We start from the raw sequence: 17518 nt of genomic DNA, 5'->3' as shown, positions 1-17518 counted from the left end.
TTGTCATCCCATACAAAATCGCTGTGTTCATCTGATTTCTTAAAAAAAAAAAAAAAAGATACTGATGGCTGAGATACAATACAAAGTGGGTATCAGACCAAACAATAAGAACTGCAATATATTATATTTTTTATACGTCATGTCTTTAAAATATGGAAATAATTTTACTCCAGTATGTTCAATGGAGTTTCTGTCAGTTAAATAGGCTTAAGCATCCATTTGGTTGTGTAAAGCATAAAAAGAGATGAAAGACCGTTTAAGTTACATTACAACATCGATGCTGTAAAAGAAACTGTATGAAATTGAAAATAGTCACATAAAGCTTTCACCGGAAGTTCCTTAACCTATAACAACAGTCAATTTGTAATATTGAACTTAAAGCAATGACCAATTTAAAATACCTTCCCAGGATGAAAAAAATACATATATTTCGAAAGGATTTATGAGAAGGAAAAGGGGCAATAAAACATGTAAGGTGTAAAATTTTGTGGAGTTTAAACTTGAACTGTATTTTATTTTACAATATTTAAGCTACTGTATTTATGATTAAATAAAAGCATTGATACAGTAGTGAACAGAAGAAACTTAGTAATACATAATATTACAAAGAAGTAATATACACTTGTAGCAAAGTACACATTTAATGAAATGTAATGATCAAAAGAAACAGTCATTTGTTTTCAGTTTATTGAGCTGAACTGTTTTAAAGTGATTTATTGTGTTCAATACGCATCACAATATTACCTGCTGACGGATAAACATCCATTGATTCACACAGGTTAGTAGGTCTCTAAATTTCTGGGCACACATACACACTCACACACACACACACACAGGCACACACACACATCCCTCGCTCATTCTCTCTCTCATGTATTACATTTCTTCATGAAACAATAAAGCATACACTGAAGAACATCCGATGAATGTCACAGTGATAGTTGTTGTGCTCGTCAATACAGCGAATGTCATATAAGCACAGCATGACATGGCAACCCAAGACACAAATACATTCGTAATGCCTGTTTATCGAGGAAAAATACATTCCGATAAGTGTTGACAGACGTTCATGATCCCGTGACAGTAGTTTAACATATTAAACATTCAATATTCACACAACATTCAATCTAGAAAAAGAAAAGGCAGATTTCCCTTCTACAAAACATTAGCTTCCTTCATTCAGTTTCAGCGTTCAGTCACAGTGTGTGGTTTACAGTGCTCCGACTCTCTTATTGTAATACATTAAGTCCATGCTAAACTTCGTCTCCAATGTGTTTCTTAATCAGTGCAAGAGACATTTCGATTTTCTGTGACGCCCTTCAGTGATTGTACACATCATAAATACGTAATATGTTCATGTTTACTTAAAGCATAGGCCTCAAACTCGATTCTTTCTTGCTCTGTTAAACATCACTTTGGGGAATACTTGAAAAAATAAATTAATAAATGTTCACAGCTCTGCACAGTTTGGCTCAAACGCTAATCAAACACAGCTGATCCAACCAATCAAGGTGTTCAAGACTAAGCAAGTGTGAGTTGGAGATGGTTGGAGCTAAACTCTGCAGAGCTCCAGGAATTGAGTTTGAGACCATTGAATTAAAGACTTCATGACACCCTTGAAAACATTATTTCAGAATTCGCAAATAAGGCATGCTGCGTCCCAATTCGCATACTATCCGTCTTGAATTGTATTTGAAATAGAATTAGTAGGTTTCCAAAGACATGCGGTACAGGTGAATTGGGTAGGCTAAATTGTCCGTAGTGTGAGTGTGTGAATATGTGTGTGGATGTTTCCCAGAGGTGGGTTGCGGCTGGAAGGGCATCCGCTGCGTAAAAACTTGCTGGATGGGTAGGCGGTTCATTCCACTGTGTCGACCTCTGATTAATAAAGGGACTAAGCCGACAAGAAAATGAATGAATGAACTTGTTTGTATGGTAAACCACAGAAAGACACATAGATATGTGTATATACCTAGATGTAGGTATACAAAGTATACCTAGGACCACCCAGGGTCCTAGGCGGGCCCAATTGTCAGGTGGGACTCGATTTTCATACGCTAATTGCTGATATTGCCCACAGTACATTGTGCGCTGGATGTAAATTCTATTAGAACTACAAACGTGGGTGAAAAGTGTAAATAAACTACAAACATGGTGGACGCGCGGGACCAACCATCAAGTAGAGAGGCTTCTGTTAAGATGTTTGTTTGACTGTTAATCAATATCCAGCCAACTGGGAAGACTTTAAATCACATTTTCTGTGTTATATTTTATCTGCAACAACAATACTGAACTTATATAAAGACGTGGTTGGACATTAACATCTGAATGGATAATGATCCAAAGACCTGATGAGATTTCTCTGCATGAAATATTAACCTGCTGCTGTTTCTCCAGTAAGGTAGGAAATTAAATATAATGGAAATGTGGATAATGTGTGGATGATTGACAGGGATCATAACTAAGCAACACAACGATCTGTTAAATGTTATCTTTTTGATTGGGAAAAAGTGTAATGGTCAATATGGTGAAGGAGCCAATCATCGATCGCTATATGCCGAATAATGCCCGCCTTCTAGTACAGGAGCCAATCATCGATCGCTATTGTCTGCCAATACTCTGAAGGAGGGGCTCGGACCAGAGGTGAGTTTCTACATATTTTGTGTGATTTAGATGTTTAGAAATGAAACTAACAACACAGTTTTTGTGTAATTGTATTTGTGATTCTTAATATGAAATTCATTGGTAAGCTTAGAAAGCAGTTTTGGAGAATTTGATGTTTCCTCATTCAAGCATGCCCGAGCATACTGTCCGAAAGGCGTTTCAAAGATGGCTGTCGAGTGAAATGACTTGCCTTAAAAGCACTTTGATACTCTTCTGGTACACATTCAAAAGTATATATTTTTCCTTCACAAAAAAAGTACATACTTTTAGGGCGTAGTATAAGTAAGCGAATTGGGACGCAACAGCAATGTGACGTTCGAGTCTCATACATCAGTTGTGAAAAACAGCTGTTGCTTTCAGGGAATTATTTCAAAATAAAGGTACCAATGAGTGCACATGTTAAGGTAAGTAAACGATCAACAATTAATGCTTATTTCATAAATATTTTGCTGTTCATTTGTACCTTGAGTCGAACAAAATCATATACTGTTGAAGATTTGGAGATGTTTTTAGATGAGATTCATGCTTTTGTTATTGTCTGGATGCTAGTTTGCTAAAGTAGATTACTTTGTTTTCTCAATATAAAATACACAGTCATGTCTTAACTTTTTATTTTGAAACGTGTTTACAAAAATGTGCACTATTCAACGATTTTCGGCTCTGTGAGGTTTCTTTGATAAAGAAATTAATCCAGCAATGATGTATTTAATTGTTTAAAAGTGACAGCAATTAGATCCAAATTGTAACTTTAATAATAAATGTTTGTTATGCAGCAAATCTGCATATTGATTAAAGGGTCTATAATAAATGCTCATTTCACACATATTTTGCTGTTCATTTGTACCTTAGTCGATCAAAAATCATATGCTCTTAAAGATTTGGAGATGTTTTAGATGAGATGCTTTTGTCATTGTCTGAATGTCAGTTTGTTAATGCAGATTACCTTGGTGTTCGACATAAATTACGCAGTCATGTCTTAAACTTTTATTTTGAATCAGTTACGTGTTTACAAAAATGTGCACTACGGTTTTTGTCTATGTAAGATTTCCTTGGTTAAGAAATTAACAAATTTATTTAGGAATGACATATTTAATTGCTTAAAATATATACATAAGCTCATTTGTCCTATTTTGAGTTTAATGCCATAATAAATTGTGAAAATAACCACAGAAGAAGGTTTTAAGACCAGACAAAATCCTCTTTTGGATGTTGCTTCAGCGCAACTAAGGAAAGTTGAATGTGCTGGCCAGTTTGTGTTTGCCTAATAAATGACGATAGGCAAGTTTTTAATTTAAAACTTGAATAGCATCTTTTTTTTTCCTAATGAAATATGGTGCAATGAGTTTTTATTTGAAAAATAAGCATTATTTTCATATTTTTCTTCCTCTACATCTTTAGGAAATGTTTTTGGTACATCCAAACGTGTGGTTGATCACCATCCGGCAAGCTAACCCAGCAAAAAAAAGGTGCTTAAAAAGTATTTAAACCTAATAGATAAACAGAAAATGAGGCGTATAACTGCAAAAAGATCCATATTTTAAGAAAAAAGAACCACCCCTTTTTTAACCAGGCTAGCTATGGGCCTGAATAAGGATTTTTTTTGAAGGATCATCTGTCACTAAAGAATCGAGTAATGATGGCGAAAATTCAGCTTGCCCTCACTGGAAAAAATATCATTATAAATCAGTTATTTATTGAATAATATTTTGTAAAAATAAATACATCCTTGGTGGACATGAATGATTTTTAAAGATATTACTGAACACAAATTAATTAATGGTAAGGGTGCACATAAACTCAATCATTCTAATATATTTTCCCTTATTTAGTAATGTTATGACTGTATAATTTATATTGTAGAACTAAGCAATCTTCTTTTACAAGCCACTAATCTTTAGCAAACTCTCTCTGGTTTAAGGACAACAAAACCAATAGCTTTAATCATGATTCCCTGCATTTAAAGTCTTTTATTCTGAAATAATTTCCTGAATAATATGCCATTTTATTTCTTAATGTTAATGTCTGTACTTCCTCCTTTCACAGCAGTGTAAAATGTACCTGAAATTGTAGGAGATGAGAACAAATCAAGTTTTGAACCATGTAACAGTTTAAATGGATTATCTTTTTTTTTTCTTCCCCCCATAGAAGTCTTTAAGGTTTTGACTGACGGACATCCTTCCACTCCATCTTGGTGCTTTGTAAAGCCTGGGTCTTCTTCTCATCTACCTTCACATAGTCCACCCTGTATTCGTCTGCCAGCAATGGTTTCTGAAAGCATCAACAATACAAACATGAATAAGCATGACTAACCGTTATCAAAACTGCAGGCAGATTTTGCGCCGTGTCATGTTTATAGCTGAGCGATGATGATAAAGCCACCAAAACAGGAAATACTGAGTCAATGAAGATTCATGATGGGCACCAGAAAGGATCATTTTGGCAGATAGCACTAAAACGCAACACACAAACACACACTAAATGAATGTTTGTAATGGAGTCCTTTTTGACCAAGTCTACCACTGACCTTCTGGACAGGTGACGGAGAGGCAGAGTTGAAGTCAAGTGACAAGTAATCCAGCTGAGAAGGCCTCATCCAGGGAGCAGAGTCACAAGATGGAAACAACATCTGCCGAGAGTCCTGGACAAAGGAAAACGCATGTAAATATGACCACAGTGCTTTAATACTGCCTCATATTTATTTATTTGATAAAAAAGCTACATTTTCAGAAACCAGGGGCCTCATGTACTAAGACTTGCGTGGAAATCATACTAAAACATTGCGTACGCACAAAGCTGTGAATGTTTCCCCCCGCTACATCTCAGATTTTGCCTGCTATTTATCACGAGAAAGACAAGTAGGAATCATTAATAAGATTGTGCATCATATTTTATTTGCACATTTATTGAATGGAAATGTTTCTGATTCACGCATGCAAATTCATCTTCAGATAGTGTCTTTATAGCAATGTGCGTGCAGTAGATAGCTCAGATTACATTGGGAAAACAGGCGACCGCTGCAAATTGTGCTTTAATGTTTAGCTGGTCAAATGTATGGTATGGAAACCTTATATACCTGCTAGATGAACCCGTCTCATACAGCTGCCATTGCAAGGCTCAGACACTTTGTAGAGAGCAATTTAACACAACTGCCTCTAGGAGTCGCCAATGGAAATAAAACAGACACGCACAAAAAATGTGCGTACGCCAGCCAGAAAGCTGCCGTGAAGCTGCGCACATTCCCACGTTCAGTTCATGGTTAGTAAATCCAAACGTGAGCGATTCTGAGCGTGAAACCTGGCGTACGCAAAGTTTTTGTGCGTACGCAGCGTTGATACATGAGGCCCCAGGTCTTTAAAGCATGGTAAAAAATTGTAAAAAAAACTATTAGTAAATTGTATACACATAATGCAAGGAAACAGATTAGTAAATTGTGTGCAGAATTGTCTTAACCCTTATGTATTGTTCAAATTGACTACCCTTTCGAATCATGCATTTTACCTGTTGGGAAAAGGTCAAATTTGTCAATTTTATTTTTAATCATCAGTTTGCAGCATTAACCCTTTAGAAATCCAAACTTTCAAGCTTTTATATAAATTAACAATAATAATGAAGTGTGGTAAAAAAAAACTTAAATCCAAACACTTCCTATTGTCTTATATGGTGATACATAGGTCTTCCAAACCTGACAGGCGGATAGTTCTAAACTTGTTTTTAATAAAACAAATATAAATGTGCATATAATAAATAATACTCTTAATAGTGTTATACTAATACAAATTGTCATAAATAAACAGAAAAAAAGCACCTGGACATGAGTAGGCATGAAGGCAGTGTGTTTTTAAATATTTATGTTGGTAATAATAATTTTTGGAACGCTTTAATCATTTCATATGTAAATATATTTGTGTATTGCTGTACATCCTGTGTTTATTAAGCAATGTGTAAGCATTTGGACCTGCATAGGCACATAACTACATGCTCTGCGCTGGATTTTAGACCTGCTTTTAGTTGGTCAATGACGCAGTCTATTTCAAATCCTCAAAATAGCAACGCGCCCTAAAACACCTGCTTTTCAGACCAGCACAACCATGAGTTCACAGTGGCGCAAATGGATTTGCTATTTAAACAGCGTGGCACAAAATGAAAAAATTAATGTTGCGCTGGTCTGAAAACAGTAACAAATTAAGCCATGCATGTCTTGCACCTTATTGCATCGGGTGTATGATAGGGCCCACTATGTTTACTACGTGCTTAGGTCTCTCTCTCTCTCTCTCACACACACACACACACACACACACACGCTATGTTCCATTTAAAAGCTGGAAACTATGCTTTTTTTTTGCACTGCTTCTGACAATCCACAGCAAAAATGACAAATTTCATCTCTTCCCAAAAAGGAAAACCACCAACAATCAAGAATATAAGATAATATGCTGTCATGGATTTGCAATCAATAAATGTTGTTATAATGGAAGTCAATGGGGCAAAAACATCCATTAACCTAATGAAAGGGTAGTAAATTTGCCTAGAGCTTATTGAATTTTTTGAAAAAAAAAATGAGACAACTTGTTAGTAAAACCTTTACATGCTATACAAAAATGAGGTAAAAAAAAGTAAGAGAGCCAATTCATAAAACCTAAACATGCTGTATGAAAAATTAGTTCACAATTTAGTAAATCTTGCAAACAAAACACTTAAAATAATTGGAATTAGTTAGTAAAAGGTGCACACAGTGTACTTCAATCAAATAAACTAATTAGTAATTGTGCTTACGATACTTAAAATTAGGTAACAAATGAATAAAATGTGTTCATGATAAACTAGTCAAGCATATACACTATAGTTAAGGGGTGTCCAAACTCAATCCTGACCTGGAGGGCCAGTGTTCTGCATATTTTAGTTCCAACCTTAATTAAACACCTGAACTAGCTAATCAGGCCCTTTCTAGGTATACTAGAAACATCCAGGGAGGTGTTGAAGGAAGTTGAAGCTAAACTATGCAGGACACTGACCCTCCAGGACCGAGTTTGGACACCCCTGCTATACTGAAAACACAGTATTGAATTCATGAAAAGTGTGTATTTAAAATGAATTAGTGACCTAGTAAATTGTACACACAATCTGCTTGAAGCAAGGTAACAAATTAGTAAAATCATTTAGTAAATTGTGTATACAATGAACTTTAAACAAGTTAATACAATAGTAAATTTGCTGACACATAGTTTAGTTAAGGGAATGAATTTATATTTTGTGGCACAATAAAATAATTTTTTTAAAATAATTTTTTGCATTCTGCTTTACGTAAGTTACTGTTTTTTTTGGGAGACTTTTCTTATGAGATTTATTGTTTTTCTTGTTATATATATATATATATATATATATATATATATATATATATATATATATATATACACACACACACACACACACACACACACACACACACACACACACACACATATATATATATATATTTTTTTTTTTTCTCCTTCTGTTGCCCTTTTGATCTTTCTAGCTTTAAAAAATATAGCAAGCAATGATTAATGAGATGCTAAGACAGGAAGTTGTTTTACTGTTGGAGTGATGCTGCCATCCTGTTCAGAGCCATTTAAGCACCAAACACGCCGTCTGTCCAAAGGAGTACACTGAAGTGAAGTGCTGGAGACAAACAAACAACACAAAACACTTCAGCATTCAAATATAGAACAACGTGTCACCATTATTTACGCTAACAAAGTAACTTAAAGCATCAGTGTGACATTTTATAAACTTCACAAACATGTAAACTAGAAAGCTTTAGGAGTTGCAGAGGCAGGAAACAGAGATCAGGTGACAAGACAAGAGGACACAGAGAAAGAAGGGATTGAGAGGGAAAATAGAGCTGCAGAGGATCTGTTTTGGGTCATGTTGACCTGTAAATGTGTGTTTGTCATAATTAAGTGACAGTGTTGTGCAAATTGCACCTGGGTTCTGTCATGGCGCGTGTGAGGGGAACATGGAAAGGACATTCAGAAATGGTGGACAGGCCCCGCAAGTCTAAAGGCGGCGGTCGAGCTGTCAAACACAATGCAGAACAGTTAAACACTCCATATCTTTTATTTTTTTCTCATCCACACAGAACTAACAAACACACACTTTCACTGAGCATAATGAGGCATTTCCTTTGTGTTGAAGGTGCCTGACCTGAAAGAACCCTGTTCCTGCTCTCAAGACACAAAGCTGCTGTCTGTGGTTCCTGCTCTGTGTCTCTGACCCGACCGTGCTCTTCCTCTCATGCTTTTGTCTAGCTAGCTTAAAGGGATAGTTCATCCAAAAATAACAATTTACTCACTCTGTACTCACCCTCAAGTGGTTCCTAACCTTTATGAGTTTCTTTCTTTTGCTGAACACAAAAGCCATTTTAAAGAAAGCTGAAAACCTGACATCCGTAGTAGGACAAACAAATGGTAAAAAGTCAATGGCTACATGCTTCCAACATTATTCAAAAGATCTTCTTTTGTGTTTAACAGAAGAAAGAAACTCTTAAAGGTTTGAAATGCGTAAATGGTGAGTAAATAATGAGAGTTTTCATGTTTGGGTGAACTATCCCTTTAAATGATCAGTTTCAAAGTAATGTAAGAATTTCACACATACTGTTTACAGTTGTGACCAACACACACAAGCAGGCTACACCCTGTTTGAACATTAAGATGCTTATCTATTTCTCACAGTAATATAATTGTAAAGCAGGGTGTCTGTGGGGTCTTAAAAATTATTAAAAGTTGACAAATCAATTATGAGTAAATTAAGGCTCTTAAAAGTTATTAAAAAGTCTTAATTTTGTTTTTACGAGGTCTTAAATTTTGTTCAAGTTTTTTCCAAAGTGTTTCACTCCAAAATAAAAATGTTTGACTTCACAAATATAATTATTTTACTCCTAATATTAACAATGGCACGCTCGATCCATGCAATTGGTTCGGTCCGGGGCGTGCCCGGCCAAGCTCCTCGGTCCGGGTGATGTCACGTAATTTGCGACAAATGTATGAAAGAGATGTGACTCTATCCATGTAGTAAAATGGAAGTTTGCATACTCCTGGTTTGTAGAAAGACGAGTTTAAACAGCGTCTGAAGTCTGTCATTGAAAACAATTGCGAAATTTATTCTTTTAAGCTTACTTTTTCCAAGCTTATTTGAGTTCTGTTGTATGGTTATTCTCAATTGGTTTAATTAACTACAACTGTTTATTAAGTTAAAGGTTTGATACAGATTAGAACTTGATGATGATGATGATAATAATAATAATAATAATATATATATATATATATATATATATATATATATATATATATATATATATATATATATATTTTATTATTATTATTATTATTATTATTATTATCATCATCAAGTTCTAATCTATATATATATTTATATATATATTTTTTTATATATATATATATTTTTATATATTTATATATTTTTATATATATATATATTTATATATATATATATATATATATATATATATATATATATATATATATATAGATTTTATATATATATATATATATATATATATATATATATATATATATATATATATATATATATATATAGATTTTATATATATATATATATATATATATATATATATATATATATATTAATATATATTTTATATGTATATATATATATATATATATATATATTTTATATGTATATATGTATATATATATATATATATATATATATATATATATATATATTTTATATGTATATATATATATATATATATATATATATATATTTTATATGTATATATATATATATATATATATTTATATATATATATATATATATTTTATATATATATATATTTTTTATATATATATATATATATATTTTATATATAATATGTGATATATTTTATATATAATTTTGACTTCAGCTGTAGATGCCATTGGCCCTCAAATGTAACAACCATTGTATAAAAATGGAAATGGTGGAAAACTGTTAAGGTTGGGCTGTGCTACATAAAAAAAAAAAAGCAAAAATAAAAAATAAAAAGCAAAATCTTACTTTTTGTCCAGTACCATTAAACGCTAAACTGTGAAAGAAAAAGTTAAAAAAAGATAGCATACTGGCAAAAAATGTCAATTTGTAATCTGTGAGGCTTTAAATAATTGAAATAAAGCTAACATAGGTTCAGAATTAAGTTTGAGGGATCTGTATATTTTAAAAAATAAAGGTGCATTTAAAATATGTTTTCATTTTTAAAAATCACAATGCACGTTTAGCTTATGCAATGTCAAAAACGGTGAGGTATAAATTAATGCAACGTGTCTATAACAAGCCGTCAGGGCAAGTTTTAAGTGTCAGTAAAACTTTTAAATATTTAGGGCATGTCATTACTGAAGATATGAGTGATAATAATGATATGTACAGGGAACGTCCAAAGTCATATGCTCAAGCAAATATGCTGGTGAGAATGTTTTACTTGTGTTCGGAGCAGGGTAAGGTAAACCTCTTTAGAACTTGCAGTTCTTTATGCAGCTCCTCTGTGGTATAATAAAAAAGAGAGTCTCCATAAGCTGCAGGTTGCATACAATGATCGTATGAGGATTCTTCTTAAAAACATAGATGGGGTAAGGCAAGTTGAGATTGATATTTCTTTGATAAGAAATTCTCATATTAGCATTTTAATGTTGTTGGTAAACCCTAGGCTTACTGAGTTGCGTTAACAGTCTTCTTTAATGAAATATAGGCATAACTATTTTTTAATGTATATTGTTTGGTTTGTATTATTATTATAAATATTATTCTGTCTTTTGTACTATTTATCACACACTTGAACAGGGTGTTAACAAAAAGCTATCTGGTTTGAAAGAGAGTTCTGGTTCAGATGTCACATTTTCTCTACAGTCCTGAAGTATCTCGATTCAAGTTTATTTGTATGGTGCATTTCACAATTATTGTTTCAAAGCAGCTTTAAAAAAGGTGCACATTATTGTACAATCAAAATCTAAAAAAATAAGTTATTAGTTATCATAACTTTAATAATTGCTAATTTTATAAGTAATTAATAGCTTTTAACAGTTATTGTTTTTATATATATATATATATATATATATATATATATAAGCAAAGTTATATTGTATAGATGATGTCATCGTGTTCATTGTGTGATGAAGCTGCCAATGAACTGCACAGTAGTAAAAAACAAACTGAATCTGAACAGAAATAAATGTGGTTGTGTGATGTGTGACGCTTATATCAGCCGCTGTTCTTCCTCTAATTCATTTTTAACATGTGCATCACTATTCTATACAATTGCTCGCATGCGATCATTTCCATTTCTCTATTTGGTTGTTTCTCTGATGTTAGCTAATTAACATTTTCAGTCAGGGTAACTACTTCATGAGACCAGTGACTAGTAACTAATGCAACCAACCACTCTCATCACTCACATCACTCTTTTTTTAGAAATACTCGAGGAAGCATTTTTAAAAGAATAAAGAAATGCAAAATCTCAAAACTATGACCTCACATCCTGTTTTTGAGCAAGATATTAGTCATTGGCCGAACATATTTAGCATGTGTTAAAATGTGCTTATTTCCTTTTTTAAATGACTCCATCTAAAGTCTGTTACACTGACTACGTTTACATGGACATTAGTAATTGAATAATTTGCCTTAATCTGAATAAGACAATAATATGATTAAGGTGTTTACATGAGTTGCTTTTTGAATGCTCCTTTCATGATTCTTATTTACATGGTATAGTTGATAATTTGATTAACGTCATTGCGTCACCATGCTATCGGCATTGCAATCAGATCTTCATCTTATTTCAGGTGTTTCATATTTAATTTGTCAACTTAACTGCAGTTTGACACTTTCACTTTCATTCAGGAAGATTTCATGCATGCTCCCCAAGACACACATGATATTGGCAAGTATGCGAGTATGAACTGCTGGAAGAGGGTCATTTTAATGGAATTTGATACCACACCATGTGCATTTTGTGATGCAGGTGTCTGTCACTGACTCGGCTGGTGCAGAGAATAAGGTTGAAAATCCTACACGACAGTAATAGTTTGATTGCGGTGTTTACATGTCTGTGCTGCACTTAAATAATGGGACAAAAATCAGCATAATCCACAAGTCTTAATCTGATTTCTGTTAAATTGGATTATCACCTTAATCGGATTAAATTAATCAAAAATCCTTGTTTACATGGTCAACTCTTTAGTATTGTCTTAAGAGTCTTAAATTGGATTACTGGTGTCTATGTTAAGATACTCGATGTGGAATGCCAAATACTCCAATATACATCCAGCGAAATTGGAGAATGAACAAATATGGACAATACTTTAAGCATAAACACTGTTGCCAGATAGGCAGTTTTACTTATTACCGCGCGCTTCACTTATTACCCAATTATATGTTATGATTGCCCCAAGAGAACCATGCAAACCACCCCCCTGCTCTTCACTTACTACCTGGTTACAATAAGCCCAACAGAACCAACCACTCCCACCCCAACCTCTTCACCCCCTGCTCTTCACTTAATACCTGCTTACGATCGCCACAACCACCCCCATGATAGTCTTTAACTGTAATGGCGGTTATTTGTGCGTTTGAGTGGGTTTTGGAGACCTTTTGGGCTGGAATCAGTCGGCTATATCTGTCAACACTGCCATAATCTGCCAAAGCATAAAAGTTTACTTTTACTGGTAAGCACATTTGAACTAGCACTGCTCTGTTATGATTATGCAATAAGTGGGTATGGCTCCAAAGCTCCACCTTCTTTAATTTGCAAATTTTTTTTTTCGTCTGTTCAGTCTATGGAGATTAGGTTTCTCTGAGACAAAACAAAACAAAAACTGAAAAGCTGCCTTATAGACACTGCTTTTCAATGTCTAACACTTGATTACTGCATAGTATACTTTAACTTTGTAGCCCCAAACAAAGAACGAAATTTTTTTTAGCTGTGAGTATATCATAGCCTTCATGTTACAATCACTGAGATGAAAAATATTTACGTCTTCTTGGTTTAAGGTTGCGGTCGACTGGAGGAGGCTCAAGGTCAGGATTGGAAGGCGAGGGCAGCTCTGGTTTGCCGTTGGTGAGTAGGGAGACGGGCAGGGTGGAGGGGCTCATGGGTATGTAGCCATCTGAAGTGACATCAGTGCAGCTGATTGGTGGGGAGGCCATGGGCACATATGAATCCTCACAGTGGTTTTCAGTTACTGTGGTATTCTGAAATATTGGCTAAAAATAGAGATACAGAAAGGCACAGTCTGTGATGCATCAGGTTACTGCCAGTGAAAATTCAAATCAATGTTTATTTACAGTGTCTGTTTAAGTTTCACCAGTCTCATTTGACTGCTTTAAATTTGAATATTACCAAGTTGAGGCTCAGTCGTTTGTTCCAGTTTCTTCCAGAACTGTCAAACTCTCCTGAAAAAAAAAAGACAGTATTATGCTAAAATACAATAAATTTTATCGACATGTTATAATAGGAGCAATACCATGCAAATGTCAACCTTTCCATGAAAAAAAAAAAGTTTTCACCAAAATATCGAAACCATTCTTTTTTTTTTTTGTGTGTGTAAGCAAGTATTATACAGTACTTTAAAAATGTCTCTTTTAATGTTTTCAAAGTATTATATTTGATTTACCAAAATCACACAAGTGGCAATTTCACAAATGTCACAGCCATAATGGAGAGACGTCACATCCATAATGAAACTTTTTTCCTCAAAAATGCAAAAAACTGTCAAATAAATTCTAATCATTTTTGTTCTATAGTGAGCCAACTCTTATCCTTTTGATTAGCATAGTTTATTATTTGTTGTGGAGTTTAATTCACAGAATTTGTCCAAAGTATGTTGTATACTGTAAACTCGCAGACTTTTTTGGTAAACAATAATGCATGTTTTTTTCCTCATTTAAAATATTAAAAATGTTTACAGATCGATATTTTTTCTGATCCCATAACTCTGCGGTTAGCTGTTTTGTGTTTCAATATAATGTTAGCATATATACTTTCTCTGTGAATTCATTTCTTAAAGTTTTTACTTGAAATGCCACATCCATAATGCTGGAATTGCTCATAGACAAAAATAAACGAAGAATATTTTTGTGTAGGGTGGGCGATATGATATAAAAAATCTCATATTGCAATATAAGTAATCTGATATCCTGATAACATCATATATCATGATAGTGAGCCGTTTATGTAAATTCAATCAATTAATAGCCAGGCAAGTAATTAGGCAAGTCATTGCATAACTGGTTTGTTATGTAGACAATTAAATTTTTTTTTTAACTTAAACTGTATACATATGACCACATGTAAAGGATGCTGTCTTTTTTACATTTACACATAGATTTACTTATTCATATGTGATATTTCTTACTTTATTTAGAACTTTTTGACAAATGATTGATAAATGTAAAAACATAAAATAAATATAAACAAAATATTTAAAAAACAATGACATAAAAATAAAATTTATTACTTAATAAAATGAAAAATGTAAACTTTGTACTTTCAAGATTGCAAAGTGTTACTATTAACAGTGTATTTTCTGACACCATGAAATAAACAATAGAGCATAACATTAAACGAAAGACTTTTTTTTTTGTCCATACAATATACACACTGGCCACTTTATTAGGTACATCTTACTAGTAACTGGTTCAACGAGCAGAAATCGAGACTCATCAGACCAGGCAACATTTTTCCAATCTTCTATTGTCCAAATTTGGTGAGCCTGTGTGAATTGTAGCCTCAGTTTCCGGTTCTTAGCTGACAGGAGTGGCACCCGGTGTGGTCTTCTGCTGCTGTAGCCCATGCGACTCAAGGTTGGATGTGTTGTGTGTTCAGAGATGCTCTTCTGCATACATCGGTTGTAATAAGTGGTTATTTGAGTTACTGTTGCCTTTCTATCAGCTCGAACCAGTCTGGCCATTCTCCTCTAACCTCTGGCATCTACTAGGCATTTGCACCTACAGAACTGCCACTCTCTAGATATTTTTTCTTTTTCAGACCATTCTCTGTAAACCCTAGAAATGCATGAAAATCCAAGTAGATCAGCCGTTTCTGAAATACTCAGACCAGCCCATCAGAAACCAACAACCATGCCACATTCAAAGTCCCTTAAATTCCCTTTCTTCCCCATTTGGATGCTCAGTTTGAACTGCATGTCTACACGCCTATATGCATCGAGTTGCTGCCATGTGATTGGCTGATTAGAAATTTGTGTTAACAAGCAGTTGGACAGGTGTACCTAATAAAGCGGCCGGTGAGTGTATATGCCTGGCCGGTGCGTATACTCACTCACCTCTCCTAAAGTGGTCAATTGCTGAAAGTGACGTCCTGCGAGGAAGGAGCGCAGGTTGTGATTGATTACGGCTTGTATCCTCATTACTGTGTTGATCGGAAAGGTGTGTGGGTTTGGGTGGGAGGGGAGGAGGAGTTTGTGGTTCTGATGCCACACAGAAGAGCCGGTCGAATCTGAAAATGTCCGGTGGGCGCAGAGAGATGGGAGATGAGAGGCAGGACGACAGAGAGGAGGAGACAGAGAGTTGGCCACAGGGTGCGCTAAAAGGGGGCTCCGACACCCCAGTCAGCAGGAAAGGGGAAGGGGAGGTGTCAATACGTGGGGTGGGGCTAAACACATCCTCCGTGTACTCAGACGAGCTTTGCTCAAACGAACGTTCAGAGTTCGAGATGCTGTCACACCTGGCGAAAGAAAAGCATACAAAATAAAAATGAGAACAAGAGTGTTGTTCATATACACATAACAGTGTTTTGGAGATTAGTTATTATATAAATGTTATTCAGAACAAAACGTCTTGAAACTCTACTCCTAAATATATTTTTAGTCTTCTGGGAATTCATATGGAAAATTTGTGGTATGTTGTGTCATAATGTCACATTTGTTTTTAAAACACAGGCATTCTCCGCTGCATGAGTACTTATTTAAATTTGCATACATTTTACAACACAGAGGCTCAGCCTAAGGAAAATGACAGAAGGTATGTATAAACACACAAAAAATGTTTTGTAGCAAGTAAAGATCCATTAAATTGATTGAAATGAACATTAATAATATTCTGATTTTTATTTAAAATAAAATGTTTGACATTTCTTCAAGAATTTTAAGCAAGTTTTTAATTGTTCTAATAATAATAGAAATACCACAAAAATACCATAAAAATATCACGGTTTCACAGTATAGTGATTACTGCTCTAAATCAGTAAAAAACTAAAACTTTTTCCCCCTTTGAACACAATATATTTGGTTATCTTTTCTGCTGGAGATACTGGTGTCCTAAAACAACAACAGCAAAAAAATAAATAAATAAATAGTAAGATTTATTATATATATATATATATATATATATATATATATATATATATATATATATATATATATATATATATATATATATATATATATATATTATATATATATATATATATATATATATATATATATATATATATATATATATATATATATATATATATATATATATTATTTATATTTTATATATATATATATATATATATATATATATATATAAATATATATATATATATATATATATATATATATATATATATATATATATATATATATATATATATATATATATATATATATATATATAAATCTTACACATACCTTAGGAAAGGTATAGCAGAACATTTAAAAAAATTGTTGTCGCCTTGAAAATTGTTATCGCCCCATGCCTGTGAATGTCAAATGGACATAAAGGTTTTGACATCAAGGTGGCTGCTGGTTTGAGCACTAATTCAGAAGAATTTTGGATAGATTGTGAGACTCTGAAGACTCAG

The 17518-nt window shown here is 33.5% G+C and overlaps 2 protein-coding genes across 10 annotated transcripts in view; one reads left to right on the top strand and one right to left on the bottom strand.

The window, feature by feature from the left end:
• Positions 1–669: 669 nt before the first annotated feature.
• gab3 (GRB2 associated binding protein 3) overlaps positions 670–17518 on the bottom strand; it is a 45460-nt gene continuing 28611 nt past the window's right edge. The window contains exons 4-11 of one of the 4 annotated variants that reach the window (XM_087253401.1): positions 15996–16396; positions 15341–15548; positions 14054–14106; positions 13689–13917; positions 8628–8718; positions 8238–8322; positions 5189–5302; positions 670–4932 (exon numbers count right to left, since the gene is read on the bottom strand). In XM_087253401.1, the coding sequence (XP_087109527.1) occupies positions 4816–4932; positions 5189–5302; positions 8238–8322; positions 8628–8718; positions 13689–13917; positions 14054–14106; positions 15341–15548; positions 15996–16079 (981 nt within the window). In that variant the 5' untranslated portion in view covers positions 16080–16396 and the 3' untranslated portion in view covers positions 670–4815. The remainder of the gene's footprint in view (positions 4933–5188; positions 5303–8237; positions 8323–8627; positions 8719–13688; positions 13918–14053; positions 14107–15340; positions 15549–15995; positions 16397–17518) is intronic. The other 3 variants (XR_015491123.1, XM_087253400.1, XR_015491122.1) reach the window with 3 other exon arrangements.
• smarca1 (SNF2 related chromatin remodeling ATPase 1) overlaps positions 2590–17518 on the top strand; it is an 82248-nt gene continuing 67319 nt past the window's right edge. For 2 of the 6 annotated variants that reach the window (XM_087252169.1, XM_087252168.1), the window contains exons 1-2: positions 12550–12595; positions 13705–13771. The gene's annotated coding sequence lies outside the window, so the exon portion shown is untranslated. Of the gene's footprint in view, positions 2644–2816; positions 3069–4062; positions 4131–4809; positions 5323–12549; positions 12596–13704; positions 13772–17518 lie in introns of those variants that run through there. The other 4 variants (XM_087252170.1, XM_087252167.1, XM_087252171.1 and 1 more) reach the window with 4 other exon arrangements.

The sequence above is a fragment of the Danio rerio genome, chromosome 5 (assembly GCF_052040795.2).
Source record: "Danio rerio strain M-AB ecotype USA chromosome 5, GRCz13ab, whole genome shotgun sequence".
Classification (NCBI taxonomy): Eukaryota; Metazoa; Chordata; class Actinopteri; order Cypriniformes; family Danionidae; genus Danio; species Danio rerio.
This window is presented reverse-complemented; position numbering and strand designations above follow the sequence as displayed.